This window comes from Schistocerca serialis, chromosome 4 (genome assembly GCF_023864345.2).
Source record: "Schistocerca serialis cubense isolate TAMUIC-IGC-003099 chromosome 4, iqSchSeri2.2, whole genome shotgun sequence".
NCBI lineage: Eukaryota > Metazoa > Arthropoda > Insecta > Orthoptera > Acrididae > Schistocerca > Schistocerca serialis.
In genome coordinates, this window is record NC_064641.1 from 884,253,338 (window position 1) to 884,268,555 (window position 15,218).

General features: G+C 39.7%; 1 protein-coding gene across 2 annotated transcripts in view; it reads left to right on the plus strand.

Moving 5' to 3' along the window:
* Positions 1–518: 518 nt before the first annotated feature.
* Positions 519–15,218, plus strand: part of LOC126475033 (uncharacterized) — a 69,257-nt gene continuing 54,557 nt past the window's right edge. For both annotated transcript variants that reach the window (XM_050102578.1, XM_050102577.1), the window contains exons 1-2: positions 519–835; positions 10,229–10,413. In XM_050102578.1, coding sequence (XP_049958535.1) covers positions 597–835; positions 10,229–10,413 — 424 coding nt within the window. In that variant the 5' untranslated portion in view covers positions 519–596. The remainder of the gene's footprint in view (positions 836–10,228; positions 10,414–15,218) is intronic.

Consider the following 15,218-nt stretch of genomic DNA (forward strand, 5'->3'; position numbering starts at 1 on the left):
TCGTAGATTTGTGATCGTGTATCTTCTTACAGTTTACGTGTTCTTGCCCACTGCCTTCTGTGTTCTGATTGCTGCGGTCTTTCGTGGTTGTTATGCTAGAACCTTTCTTCTTCGGAAATTGTTATTCTCGACACTTTGTTTACATTTTCTTGTGTCAGCGTCAAACCGTGAATAATGCAACAGTTTCAAGTGTACTGCTCGCTGGTCGAAGTGTTTTGAAGACAGTGGTATTCTGACCACTTCCGTGAAATCTCTGCTGTTGCTGTATGTCGCAGTGAGTTGGACTGTAAACAATCTATATCCACTAAACTTCCCTGACCCACTGCCTTGCTCCGCGGTGAAAGTTCCCCGCAGACCTAAATGTACCATTATATTTAAACTCCCCCCGCAACCCGCAACAACCACGAAGTCACAATATTATGAAAAGAAGACCAATAAGCTTTATGAAAAGCATTAAAATTACATGAAATTAAAGTGCTATGAAGCCAGTTGATTATACATTCCTCACTTTTGTAAAATCTTTCAAACAAGAACTTTGAACGCGGTATGCTAAAGTAAGGTAGAGGCGCGTAAGTCAAAAAAGTGCAGACGAGCAAATGGAGAAATTGTCCTCTTTTAAGCCAAAAGTGCTTGGTGCCATTGTAATCAGTGTTATACTGTCGGAACTTATTTGGTACAGTTACAAGAAGTATTATAAGCCAAGGAAACCCACTAGAAAGAATTACCCGGTAGTGAATGAGGTTATATTTTTTACTGATAAAGGTGTGAATTGTCGACAACACATTTATCGCTGTGGTAGTTGTGGAAATAAAGACTGTTCAGACTACAAATTGAGGTATGTCAATTAAATAATTTTAATTTAAAATAAAGCAGTTGTACATGCAAAGTTTATCCTGTTGTATATTCTTGTTTGCATTCTGTAGGTCTGCGTAGCTCCGTTGTATTCGGCTACAGACACACATCCATTGTGAACTGCATGGCAGAGGGCATTTCTCGTTGTACAAGTTTTAGAGCTTTTTCAAATTTCATTCACGTCCGGAGCACTGGAGGAATGCTTGCTATCAACCACCTGCCCACGGTGAATTAATCTAATTTTTCATTCGCGGACCGTATGGGAGCTATATTTTATTTATTATGTAGATATAGAACAAGTCAAAATACAATGCGGAAATAAACATTACAAATTTTTCACGTAAGGAGAATACAGAAATTAACCATGATTTCACATTCAGTCCGAGTAACATTTACTGTTCTCATAACTGATACCCCCGATATGATTCCCACAGACAGTACACATATCCGAACCCATTTATATACAAAACGACAATAAAGACATGATTACACATTCATTCTTACTAACGTCCATAGGGTGTTGTTTATTTCTAGATTCATCACATAGTTCTAGCAACTTTCTAAGAAAGCTCTCACAGGACAGTGTGTGTGTATCTTCAAGAGTCTGCCAGTTCAGTTCCTTGTGACTCTTTCCTGTGGTTCACACAAACCTATAACCATTTGTGCTGCCCCTCTTTGTATACATCAAAAAACCTCTGTTAGAGACATTTGTTGTGGGCTCCACACACTTGAGCAATATTCTAAGATGGGAAGTAGAAGAGATCTGTAAGCAGTCTGCTTTATGAACTGACTGTATTATTCCAGTATCCTCCCAGTAGCCCGAAATCTTCCTCATGTCTACAACTGAGCTTATGTTATTATTTATTTTGAGTTCATTAGACGTGTGTACAGATCACTGGTTAAATGAATTACTGTTTAGTACACCAAGTACACTAAACTTACGATAGTTAAACATATGTGCCATGATACATTACTTCACTTTGGGTTATTCTATCTCAAATCAATATGGGGTTTAAACCTCATTATCTTAGAGTTTCTTGAAATTTGGTTCAAATTTATTGTTGGTATAGACTTTGAAAAATACGAAATTTTACTGAGATATGTCAAATCATCACAGAGCTGCAAAGTCATAAATGGACCTAAATACAGGAAATGGCAGTTTTTAGAATTGCTGTAGATTATTTCCTAATTGTGCTACAAATCTGGGATGAATACCGTTAACAGCATTTTTCACTCCCTTTCCTATGCTGTACGATAATATATAGGTTACTAAAAGAAAATGGTTTTCAAAACAAAATTTAAAGCTTTTAATTTATTTTAAAAAAGTATGTATTTTAAAATTTCCCAATTTATTCCTTGAGTAGCTTGTACTGTTGTAAATTACAGGCCAAAATGTAAATTGGGATGATAATTTCTTCATTAGTAAAAAACAGTGAAGACTGAAGCCTTATTTCCAATAATTCAACTGTGTGCTTAAGTTAATTGTTACACCAATACTCATCTACATCTACAGCCTGCAAATCAGCGAGGTGTAACACTTTTTAGGGATATGAAATGGAATGCTCACATAGGCTCAGTTGTGGAAGAAGCAAGTGGTAGACTTCGGTTCTTTGGTAGAGTACTGGCGAAGTGTGATCAGTCTACAAAGGAGATTGCTGACAAATTATTCATGTGAACCCCCCTAGAATATTGCTCAAGTGTGAGGAACTTGTACCAAACTGGACTAACAAGGGATATAGAACATATACAGAAAAGGGCAGCCTGAATGGTCACAGGTTTGCTTGATCTGTAGGAGAGAGTCATAGAGATACTGAAGGGACTGAACTGGAAGACTCTTGAAGGTAGAGGTAAACTATCCCAAGAAAGTCTTAACAAAGTTTCAAGGACCGACTTTAAATTATGACTCCAGGAATATACTGCAATCCCCCTACGTATTGCTCACATGGGATCATGAGGATAAGATTACAATAATTACTGCTCACACAGAGGCATATAAACAATCATTCATCCCACATTGCATACATGAATAGAATGGGAAGAAACCCTAATAACTGATACAATGGGACATACTCTCTGCAACATTACAGAAACATCCAGTTCCACTCGTCTGCTTTGACACACAAAAAAAGTCATCAATATAGCTTGAAATGGCTACTTCCAGCATATAAGGAATGACGGCAATGATGTCACTACAGACATATGCCAACAAACACAAACAAAAATAAAAAATGAGACAGTAACATCGTACTCCAAAAATATAAGGGAATTAACAGGACAACTGTGGAAAATTGGGGGTTTAGGGCAGGGACAAGCCAAATATACAACAATAAAAGAAAACACCACACAACCCCAAAACAAATAATATAAAAGAAAATTTAAATTAGAGCATTCCGCTACATCAACAAAACCACAGTAATTGGACATTTCCCTAGACCCATATTGCTCAACCATAATTATCAATTCCAAAAAACCAACACCTACAACTCCGAATAGTGGAACCAAAACCCCCACAACTCAAAAACCCAAATACCTTATATTCACTATGTTAATTAAAAATAGACCGAACATTTGCAGAAACTGTATGACAGACATCATATCATCACCCATCTCAGAAAGTAGTAATACACTCATGAACTTCTCTGTCATATCCATACCTAATGTAAAAACAATAAAAAAAAAGTTAGACTTCTTTCCGCACAACAAACACCAGACTAATCGGACATAGCAAAGGTGCCAAACACATAAACAAAGAAGAACCTTAATCACTTACTGAGAACACTTCCACAACCCACGTTACCAAACCAACTACCTAATCTCAGAATCATGTTTGCACCAAGACAGTCAAAGCTCAAATGAATGCAATACACAAAATAAACTCAGCATGTCCACATCCACTACCAGAGGGTACCATAAAATACAACAACACATCTACAAAAACAACCAACTTATAAGCTCTGCACCGTAATGACATCACACCCCACACCATTATGTCATGGGTGAAAGTAGACGGGTTGAGTCGGACGCTTCCGTTGGCTGATTCCAGCAGTGGCTCATTGATGTCGTAGCCATAGGCTATTACATTTTTTCATTTTGTGAAGTGCACAATTTTACATATCTGAACATTTAAAGCAAGTTGCCAATCTTTTCACCACTTTGAAATCATATCAAGATCCGACTGAATATTTATGCAGCTTCTTTCATATAGTACTTCTTTATAGATAACTGCATGATCTTCAAAAGTCCTGATGTTACTGTTGATATTGTCTGCAAGGTCATTAATGTACAACATAAACAGCAAGGGTCCCAACACATTTCCCTGGTACACACTTGAAATCTTATAATATGACAGCAACAGTAACAGAAGACACTAGATGTTTAAATGGGTCTGAAGCAATAATTGATCAAGTATTTGTCAATAAGTGTGAGCATATCACTGAAGCAATAGAGATGGGGTTCTCGGATCATAAGGCAGTCACATTAACGTAATATAATATATCTATTAAGGATCCAGTGGTATATGAAAAATACAGAGAGAAAAGATTTGTAAATGAAGACAGCGTTAGGGTTTTTAATCACATGTTAAAAACTATAACTTGGGACACAGAATCAACTTGTAATGTAGATAAAAAATATGAGTCATTCCTAGTAAATTATTGTCATTGTTATGATATCGTATTTCCTATTAAACAAGTCAAAATTAAAAGCAAAACAAAGACATGGGTAACACAGGGAGTAAAAGAATCTGCAGACACACTGTGAAAGTTAAACAAATCTGCAAAAAATACTGTGACATCTCCTCGTCATTTTCAACTGGATCTGGTGCGGTGGCGTCTTTCCATCACAATGGCGGGAGAGCACCATCATTCCTGTGCTCAAACCTGGTAAAAACCCACTTGATGTGGACAGCTATTGGCTCATTAGCCTTACCAACATTCTTTGTAAGCTGCTAGAATGTATGGTAAGATGGCAGTTGTGTTGGGTCCTGGAGTCACGTGGCCTACTGACACTACGCCAGGGCAGTTTCTGCCGGGGTCACTCTACCACTGATAATCTTATGTCCCTTGAGTTTGGTATCTGAACAGCCTTTTCCAGATGCCAGCATCTGGTTGCCATCTTTTTTTGATTTACGGATAGCTTATGACACGACCTGGTGACATCATATCCTTGCCACATTATATGAGTGGGGTCTCCGGGGCCCTCTTCTGATTTTTATACAAAATTTCCTGTTGCTCCGTACTTTCCATGTCCAAGTTGGTGCCACCCATAGTTCCCCCCCCCCCCCCCCCCCCCCCCCCCATGTCCAGGAAAATGGGGTCCCGCAGGGCTGTGTATTGAGTGTCCCTCTAATTTTATTGGCCATTAATGGTCTAGCAGCAGCTTTAGGGCCGTCTGTCTCACCTATGTATGCAGACAACTTTTGCATTTCGTACTGCTTCTCCAGTACTGGTGTTGCTGAGTGGCGCCTACAGGGAGCCATCCACAAGGCGCAGTCATGTGCTCTAGCCCACAGCTGGTGGCCACATCTCGTGCACTTTAGTACAGCCGTTCATGCTCTGGTGAGTCATTTCTTCTCTGTACTGACTCCCTGAGCAGCTTACAAGCTATTGACCAGTGCTACCCTCGCCATCCTCTGGTAGCGACCATCCAGGAGTCCATCTATGCTCTGGAACGGTCCAATCATTCAGTGGTGTTTGTCTGTGCCCCACGTCACATTGGAATCCCAGGAAATGAACTTGCTGACAGGCTGACCAAACAGGCTACACGGAAACTGCATCTGGAGATTGGCATCCCCATCACTGACCTGCATTCAATATTATGCCAGCAGGTTATTCGGCTTTGGGAGATGGAATGGCATAGTCTCAGTATGCACAACAAACTGCGAGCCATTAAGGAGACTACAAATGTGTGAAAGTCTTCCATGCGGGCCTCTCGCTGCGACTCCGTGGTTCTCTGCCGGCTCCACATTGGCCACATTTGGGTGACACACGGCTACCCCCTATGCCACGAAGACTCACCTCAGTGCCGGTGGGGCGCACAGTTGACAGTGGCCCATATACTGTTATGCTGCCCTACGTTGCCTGCCCTGTGACATCATCTTCGGTTGCCGGATTTGTTATCATTGATTTTAGCAGACAACAACTCCTCGGCTGATTTGGTTTTACGTTTTATACATGAGGGTGGGTTTTATCATTTGATCCAAGTTTTAGCGCATGTCCATTGTCTCTCTGTGTCCTCCACCCAAGTGCTTTTAGGATGAAGGTTTTAATGTGTTGTTGCAGAGTGGCTGGCTTCTCCTTTTTCTTCTTGTGGTCAGCCAGCCATGGTAATCTGTTTTAATCTCTTCTCCCTGTTTCTTGCACCTCTCTGTGGTTTTCTTGTCCTCTTTTGTAGCGTTTGTTATCCTTCTGTCGTTCCTGTGGTTTTCCTTTCTCCTCGTTTTGTGTTGTTTCATTCTCACTCTTGTGGCTTTGTTTTAATCGGAACAAGGGACCGATGACCTAGCAGTTTGGTCCCATCCCCCCCCCCCCCCCCTTCCTCCCTCTTAAATCAACCAACTAGTGGTCGTGATTTTCGATTTGGAGAAAGCCTACGACACCTGCTGGAGAACTGGTATCCTCTGTACTCTCTACACATGGGGCTTCCATGGCAGCCTGTGCCATTTCCGTCAGGACTTTTAAAAATACTGAGTTTTCAAGGTGCTTATGGGTTCTGCTTTGTTGGACATCTTTATCCAGGAAAATGGTGTGCCTCAGGGTTCCATCCTGAGTGCCGTCCTCTTCGCTATCGCCATTAACCCCCCCCCCCCCCCCCTCCCCCCAGGCATCTCTGGCTCCCTTTTTGTTGATGATTTTGCCATCTATTGTAGTTCTCCGCGGAACTGTTTCACTAAGGAGCGTCTTCATCGATGTTTTGATCATCTTTGGTCCCGGAGGATCAACAATGGCTTTCGTTTTTCCACTGACAAAACTATCTGTATGAATTTCCGGTGGTGCACTTTGTTTCTCACACCATCGTTACATCTTGAGCCTGTTGCTCTTCCATTTGTTGAAAGTATGAAATTCCTGGGGCCAATGCTCAGTAGGAAACTCTCTTGGTCCACCCAAGTGTCTTACCTGGCAGCCCTCCATGTGCATTCCCTCACTCTCCTACGTGTCCTCAGTGGTACTTCCTGGGGTGCAGACCGAACCACCCTCCTCCATTTTTACCGGTCGCTAGTCCGTTTGAAACTAGACTATGGATGATTTGTTTGTGCATCTGTACGTCCGTTCCTCTTACACAGTCTCTACACTATCCACCATTGTGGCACCCATTTGGCTACTACCGCCTTTTACACTAGCCGGGTTCAGAGTCTGTGTGATAAACCTGCTGAACTACCACTGTCCTACTGCCGTGACTTTCTCCTTAGCACGTATGCATGCCGTTTGTCTGCTAAGCGTGGCCACCCATCTTATGCCTCCTTCTTCAATGACTCGTCTGATCGCCATTATGGGGAATGTCCTTCTTCTCTGTTACCTCCTGGAGTCCGCTTTCGGCACTTGCTCTGGCGGTTTAACTTCACACTACCTGCAACTTGCCTGGTGGGCGTGGACCCTTCACCACCTTGACTTGATGCGGCAGTCTGTATTGACGTTGGCCTTCATTTGCCTCCTAAGGACACTATTCCAGCCTCGCTCTATCGCCTTCAGTTTCACGACCTTCGCATGAAACTTCGTGATAGTACCTTTCTGTACACTGATGGCTCTCGGCCTGACCGTGGTGTCGGGTGTGCCTTCGCCATTGGTGCTGACGTTTTTAGATATTGGGTTCTGGAACACTGCTCTGTATTTACAACCGAGCTCTTTGCCCTGTATCAGGCCATGGAGTACATCTTGCAACACAGGCTTTTCAATTGTGACCTCTGCTCAGACTCTCTCAGTGCCATTCAAAGTCACTATGCGCTGTATACTGGCCATCCCTTAGTGCGCCATGTCCATAAAAAAGTCACTTGCTCACTCTTGTTGGGGCCACTGTGATGTTTCTATGGGTTCCTGGTCATGTCAGTCCGTCAGGAAACGAGGCTACTGATGCTGCTGCGAAGGCTGAGGTACAAGGACTGCAGTCCTTGTACCTCAGCCCACTAGTTCCTATATACCCTCTGATGATTTCTGTGTTGCCGTCTGTCAGGAGGTGATGTCACTTTGGCATTGCCATTGGCCCTCCCTTCAAAGGAATAAACTCCAGATTATTAAGCCTCTCCCAGCAGCTCGGATGACGCCCTCTCGGCCCTCCTGCCGGAAGGAGGTAATTTTTAACTATGTTGGGTATTGGGCAATGTGTTTTAGCCATCATGATTTGTTAAGTGTACACATTGCCCCCAAGTTTTAACAGTCCGCCATTTCTTGATGTAATGCCCATTTTTTAACCGTTTTTGTTCCCACTTGAGTTTGCCGTCTGAGCTATTGGCCATTTTAGCAAGCAACGTGTGAGATGTCGACCGGGCTTTACTTTTTATCCATCATCGCAATATGGCAAAGGCCATTTAATTTTTAGTTCTGGACATCTGTTTCCGTATGGTGTCAGTTATAGCCCTTTCTCCACATCCCTGTTTTTAGGTGTCTTCTCTTATGTCAATTGGGATTGACATATAGTCATTTTTTAACTCCTCTGTCTCACTTGTTCCATAATTTCGCCTTGGGCTTGTATGACCCCAGTTGTTTTTGAGCCCTAAAACAAAACAACTTTTGTCTGTCAAGCAAACTGTTGATTGGATATATTTTACAGAAAAATGAAGAACTTGATGGAGTGAAAATAACTTTTCTTCATCCAGCTGTGCCATTTATATTCTGATATTCTCTGGGTATCAGTAATGGATTTTCTTGTGTAAGTAAATCCCTTGACTTCTGCTGGAAGAACTTATTCTTTACTTGAAAGTAGTGTGTACCAAATGAATGAAGCTGTTTCAAATTGAAAATGATAAACAGATCCTGTCAATAGTTAGTTTTACTGTGGACTATTTACTTTAATCTTTATCACAATAGTGTTCATGTTTATTTTCACATAAATGTCAATATTAGTAATGTTGTAATAATTAACGTGAGAACACAGCTGAATTATTGGAAATAGAGCTTCAGTCTTCTTTTTTTTAGTAGGGAAGAAATTATCATCCCATAATTATATTTTCGCCTGTGATTTACAGCAACACTAACAATTCATGGAAATTTTAAAATATGTACTTTTTGAAAAAAATTAAATTAAAATTTTAAATTTTGTTTTGAAAAGAATTTTCTTACATTATCTTATGTCTTGTTGTATACCATAAGAAAGAGAATGAAAACTGCCATTAAATGGTATTGTCACCACTACGAAATCATATCAAAATCAGACTAAACATTTGTTCAGCTTTTTCAGACAGTAGCCTGCTTCATTACAGATAACTGCTTTGTCTGTCCGAGGTTGCTGTTAGCATTGTGTGCAATTTCATTTACCATAGATTACTAAACTCCCATAAATTTATGATTTCAGTATGGTTAAAGAATAGGAAATTTTGTACTTGGTATTCAACAAACCATTGGAGATGTAATTGTAATTAAATGCATAACCTATAAATTTTGACTTCCATTGAATAAAATGTGGGGTAGTACACTTTATGATAGTTTAACAGCAATGTAACATTTTCCCCTCTTTAGTGTCCTGGAGTGAAAACACAACATGAACAAACAACATACGACCCATTTATCCTTATATACTAACGAATCAAGAAAACAGTAACATAAATGACTTTTGAGTCATTGATTATGATTTAAATGTTTGTTATTTTCAAGATAAGCTGTGGAGTTACTAAATGAATAATGACCAATGCCAATTGTGTAAACTGTGTGTGTGTGTGTGTGTGTGTGTGTGTGCGTGTGCGTGTGCGTGTGCGTGTGCGTGTGCGTGTGCGTGTGCGTGTGCGTGTGCGTGTGCGTGTGCGTGTGCGTGTGCGTGCGTGTGTGTGTGTGTGTGTGTGATACGAGAATTTTTTCATCTAAAATTACCCACTTTGTTCTACCTAATAAATACAGAATAAGTTATAATATTTGTAATAAGTGTAGTCAGACATGTATGCTTATAGCTTATAAGAACTCCAGTGTTTACATAACTTCACATTTTCATTGTGATGTGGGTAATTATGATTTAACAAAACCATGAAGAATATTATATTGTTAGTGCTCTCTTGTTTGCGCAACAGTTCAGCAGCATACTTAGTCACAGAAGCATTAGAAAATCACTAAGAAGCCAATACCTACTTGAATCATATAACATATTTTTTTGATGTAGGTCACATTCACATAATCAATGACATATGTATTTGCTATAAGATGTTTAAAGTTTGTAATTGGTACAAATTTCCTTGCAGGAGGTTGATAAAATTCTTGCAAAGTGCAAAAAGAACATTAGACATATGCATATATATGATCACCATCCAAGATATTGCCGATGCTGTGAAGACTGTGCATTCTCGAGGAGTCAGAGTTCGTGTCATTGCTGAAACTGGAATGGCAGACAATAAAGGCTCCAAAATTCCATATTGGAGAAAAGTTGGTAATGTCATGCTTGTAGTTTACTGTCTGTTGATAACTGATTTGTACAGTTGATGATATACGTGTTTCACATTATGGTATTTGTTTACTTAGTGGATGCCTTTTAATCAGTAACAATATATAATTTTTGGAAGTAATAAATGAAGGCACCAGATGTATCATTTAAACTAAGACATTAAAATATCTCAACTTTATGCTTCCCACAACAAAACAGTGCAGACCAAATTCACGTGAATGACAGTGGCCTACAAAATGACACGATCCACTTTCTTATAGGTGGTGCTTTTGTTCTATTTGGGCAATTCTTAATGAACCTCAGCCATAACAGTTAGCACTTGGCTAAAATTTACAGCTGTATCGGAGCATATTTCACTTGTAATACCAGTGTGCTGTGCCTCTTACCCACTCAGAGAGAGTTAAACGATCAAGTCCTCTTAGACCTCATTCAAGAATTTGCCCACCATTTATTGCAGTTGAAGTACCAGTGCTTAGAATGCATGCTTTCTGGTTCCTCCAACACTTGCATCCCAGATTATGTTTTTACTACATCCATATTCTGCAAGCCATTATGAAGTGCATGGCAGAGTGTACTTTCCATTGTGCCAGTTATTAGAGCTTTTTCCCTTTCCATTCACATATGGAGTGTGGGAAGAATTATTGCTTAAATGCCTCTGTGCATACTGTAATTAGTCTAATCTTGTCTTTGTGATCCCTAAGGGTGTGATTATTGAGGCTTCTTAGATTTATCACTTACAATTGGTTCTTGTCACTTGCTCATGGGATAGTTTACTTCTATTATCAAACATTTGCCAGTTCAGTTCTTTCAGCATCCCTGTGACATTCTCACATGGGTCAGACAAACTAGTGATCATTTGTACTGTCTTTTTTATATTTAAATTCAAAATTCCCTGATAGCTGTACTTGGATTGATTCTTATACACTGTAGCACTATTCTAGGATGGGCCACATGAATGTTTTGGAAACAATCTCCTTTGTGAACTGATTGCATTTCCTTACTATTTTTAAGTCTGTCGCCTCTTTATGTCTAAATCTGTTTAACTCCCCATCCTGGATACCATGCTTTGTCCTTCCTACCAAAAAATCCTCAGTCTGCTGATAAACTTTGCTTGATAATTCCATACACGTGTACTAGTGTATGTTTGATACTAAAGCAAATGATTTTTGGAACTTGAGAAATACTGCGCCTGTCTCACTGCGTTGATCTATGACTTTCAGAATGTAAGGAGGAAAAAAGTATAATTTGGGTTTTGAATGATTGATTTTTTTAAAAATCCTTGCTGGTTGAGATAGATGTGGTCATTCTGTTCAAGATAGGTCATTACTTTTGAGATCAGAAGGTGTTCTAAGATTCTACAACAAATGAATGTCAAGGATATTTGACAGCAGTTTTTACAGTAGTTTTTCCTGCTGCCCTTCTTGTGTTACCTGTACTTTCTTCCAGTCACAGATTTTTGTTGGAGGAATTTATGGTATATTATGGTTAAGAGAAGCTAATTCGGCCACAAATTTGGTGTAGAATTGTAACAGGGAATCTGTTGGGCCATGAGGCTTTGTTCAGTTTTCACAGTTTCACTGTTTCTCAATGCTGCTGACACTAATATTTGTTTCCGTCATCTTTGCAATGGAAAAAGAATTAAAGTGGGGTAATACTTTTGGTTTTTCTTTGTAAAGAACCATGAATGAAGTTCATCATTTCTGTCTTTGCTTTGCTACCCTCAATTGCAGTTTGTCACATTCATAAGTGTTTGGACACTAACTTTGGTACCACTAGTAACCTTTAGCTATGAATTTCTTTGCTGCAGTAGTCAGTGAATGCTCAACACATTGTCCCCTTGACAGCGGGTTGTTACATTTATCGTCACACTGTCTAATGTCATAGAGTACGTACATCTATGAAGTGAGCACAGTTTGTTTTTCTGCATGTTATCATTGCTACGGATGTAAAGAGACCAATTACTTTTCATAGATGTGTACAACAAATATATAACTGTAAATGTCATACTGATATGAGTCACTTAATATGCTGAAAAATATTGAGGCACGGCATTATAAAGTCTTATTTATAGAGATAAATTCTGTGATTTTATGGCCATATGTTTACAAGACAAATGATACATAAATTCGCAAGTGTGTTTGAGTAAATGGCCAGTCAGTGTTTATGTATTTGTGCTATGTTCATATGCAGATAAAATTTATACATGACAGTCTGATTAATTTCCTCCACTGTATGCAGATTCTCAAACCCTTGCGTGTATCTTAAGTTTTTCTGCATGAGACAGTTTCCTCTACAGTGTCATTGTAACATAATTAATCTGACAATAAGAACAAGTGCAATTGAAAACATAAGAAAATATTGTTGGGTTTCACTTCTTATTCCATTACAAAAAAAAGGGGGGGGGGGAGGTGGTAGAATCTGCGCTGTGACACTGTGGTGACAAAGTGCAATACCATTGCTCTTCACTTCTTTAAGCCAGCTCAGTTCCTGGTATCAAATTTTTAAGGTGTTTGTAAAACACATACTCAAAGTTTGATGGTATTTCTGAAGGTCACCTATCTGTAACAGCGAAGTAATAACACTCAAAGTACACTAAGAGCTATATGGGCTATAGATGCCCTTCCCAAAATCATGTGACTTGAGCTGCAGGAGATGTTGCAGACAGAATTCTCATTTAGCACATCCAAGTGCTCACTCCATAGATATTTGTATTCTGTCTAATGCTCAAGATTTCCTGGATAGACAAAATATCAAAGAAAGAGGTGCTCCACAGCTCATCAAACACTGGAGGGACACATGGATCAGCTATCTTCTGAGACACGGTGATATCATCAGAATTAATATTGAAGGAACAGTAGAAGGGAAGGATACAAGATGCAGACTGAGACTAGCATACATCAACCAGATCATGGAGGATACCACCCATACTATCAAGAGGAAGGCCAAAGACAGAAGTGTATGGCAAGCTGCTACTAGCAAGCCTGATAGTTGAGCACTGTAGCAGAAGAGGAAGAATCATTCTCTGTGTACCCACGTATTGTTTTACACTTGTCACGCAGTAGTCTCTATTTCATTATTTTCTTTACAGTGACTGTAAATCATGGAGTGTCCCTCCCATCATGAACTGTTCCATTAGGTAAATATCTATCCCGTGATTGGTCAACTAATCTTCTAAACTTGAGCCATAGTTTTTCTATATGCCCCTGTCCAGAGTTAAATGTTTAAAGTTCCTCATTGAGATACTACTGCCTATTCATGTAGTTTACTGAACATGTAAATCTTTCTCACTGTTGTAGTTGCCCTTTGTACTTTGATGACCACTGTTGCTACAACTGCTTCATGCTCACTGATACAATTTTCCTAGTGGACATCCTCAAGGAAGTCAGATCTACTTGTTGCCATTAGATTCAATATATTTCTATCATGAGTGAGCACAGAAACTATCTGTTCTAGATAATTATCAATTAAATGTTTCACAAAATGTATTGTCATGCTCATCAATAGCAAAACTGAAAGATCCCGACTGATTGTTGGATAATAGTCTCCTCTGATTGAGAAGTGGCGGCTCCAGTCTCAGAAACTGACATACGGCCAGGAGAGCGGTGTGCTGACCACATGCCCCTCGATATCCGCATTCAGTGATGCCTGTGGGCTGAGGATGACACAGCGGCCGGTCGGTACTTTTGGGCCTTCATGGCCTGTTCGGGAGGAGTTTAGTTTTTAGTTTTAAGGTCTCCTCCAAAGATTATGTGTGGTTACATCTGGCGATGAGTAGTGGTTGATAGAAACTCCAATTATAAGCTTACTAGTAACCCTCCTGGATTTCTACAGGTAGTTCTAAGCATCGACAGCTGGACACCTTGTCTGGTGTAGCACTAGTAATTTGTATAAACAAACCTTGTGAATCAGTTTGTCTATTTGGGAAAACTGTACCAAAATCCATAGAGTAGTTCCAGAGATTAGCCTTCACATACAGACAGAAAAGTGTAGTGGTGTATTTCAATTTATATTTGTATAGATATTCATCTTTGATACTGGGTCTTGCTCAAAGAATCTTGCATGCAGCTTCATTTCTGTTTCAGTGAATTTGAGTTTCTTGTCTACTGCTACAAACCTCTATTTCCGTAAGCCTATAATTACAATAAACTTAAATTTTCCCCAAAAATCACACTATTGATTTAGAGTTTTCACATGCTTTCTGTTAAGCTTCTATTAGAACACCTGGCACTATAAAAATGTGAAAAATTCCACATTTAAGAACTGAAGTGAGGTTATTCTTTATCATAGACCTCACAGTACGCACTCTTGCCCTTGCAGATAAAGGTTTATAGAAAGTGGAAAATGACTTGTGTTCCGGTGACCACTTACCTAGCTAGCTTAAATCACCTAGGAGTGAGAGCAGATTTTCAATGAAAGCTCTAGTAATGGATGCCCAGTACAGCTGGTTATGTGCTTTACAGACAGTGACTGTGGTAGAAGGCTGCCACAGTGTCCAGGAGTGGGCGAGTCCAATATCATCCGCAAAGCTGCTGTTGCACCCATTCCAAAATCTGCCTCATTTTCAAAATCATACTATTCCATAAGCGTACAGTGATCGTTAATTGCCATTAACACTCTGGAGACCGGCCACTTAAAAGAAAATTGAGCCTAGGAAACCAGCTATTTGTGCTGTTATTTGAAGCATTACTGGCAAATATTGATGGATGTATCTTTAAGAGTAATACATACTAAAAAGGGGCCAAGCTTAAATATTTATTTTCCATATTTACTTTAGCTCTTTGATGCAGTAC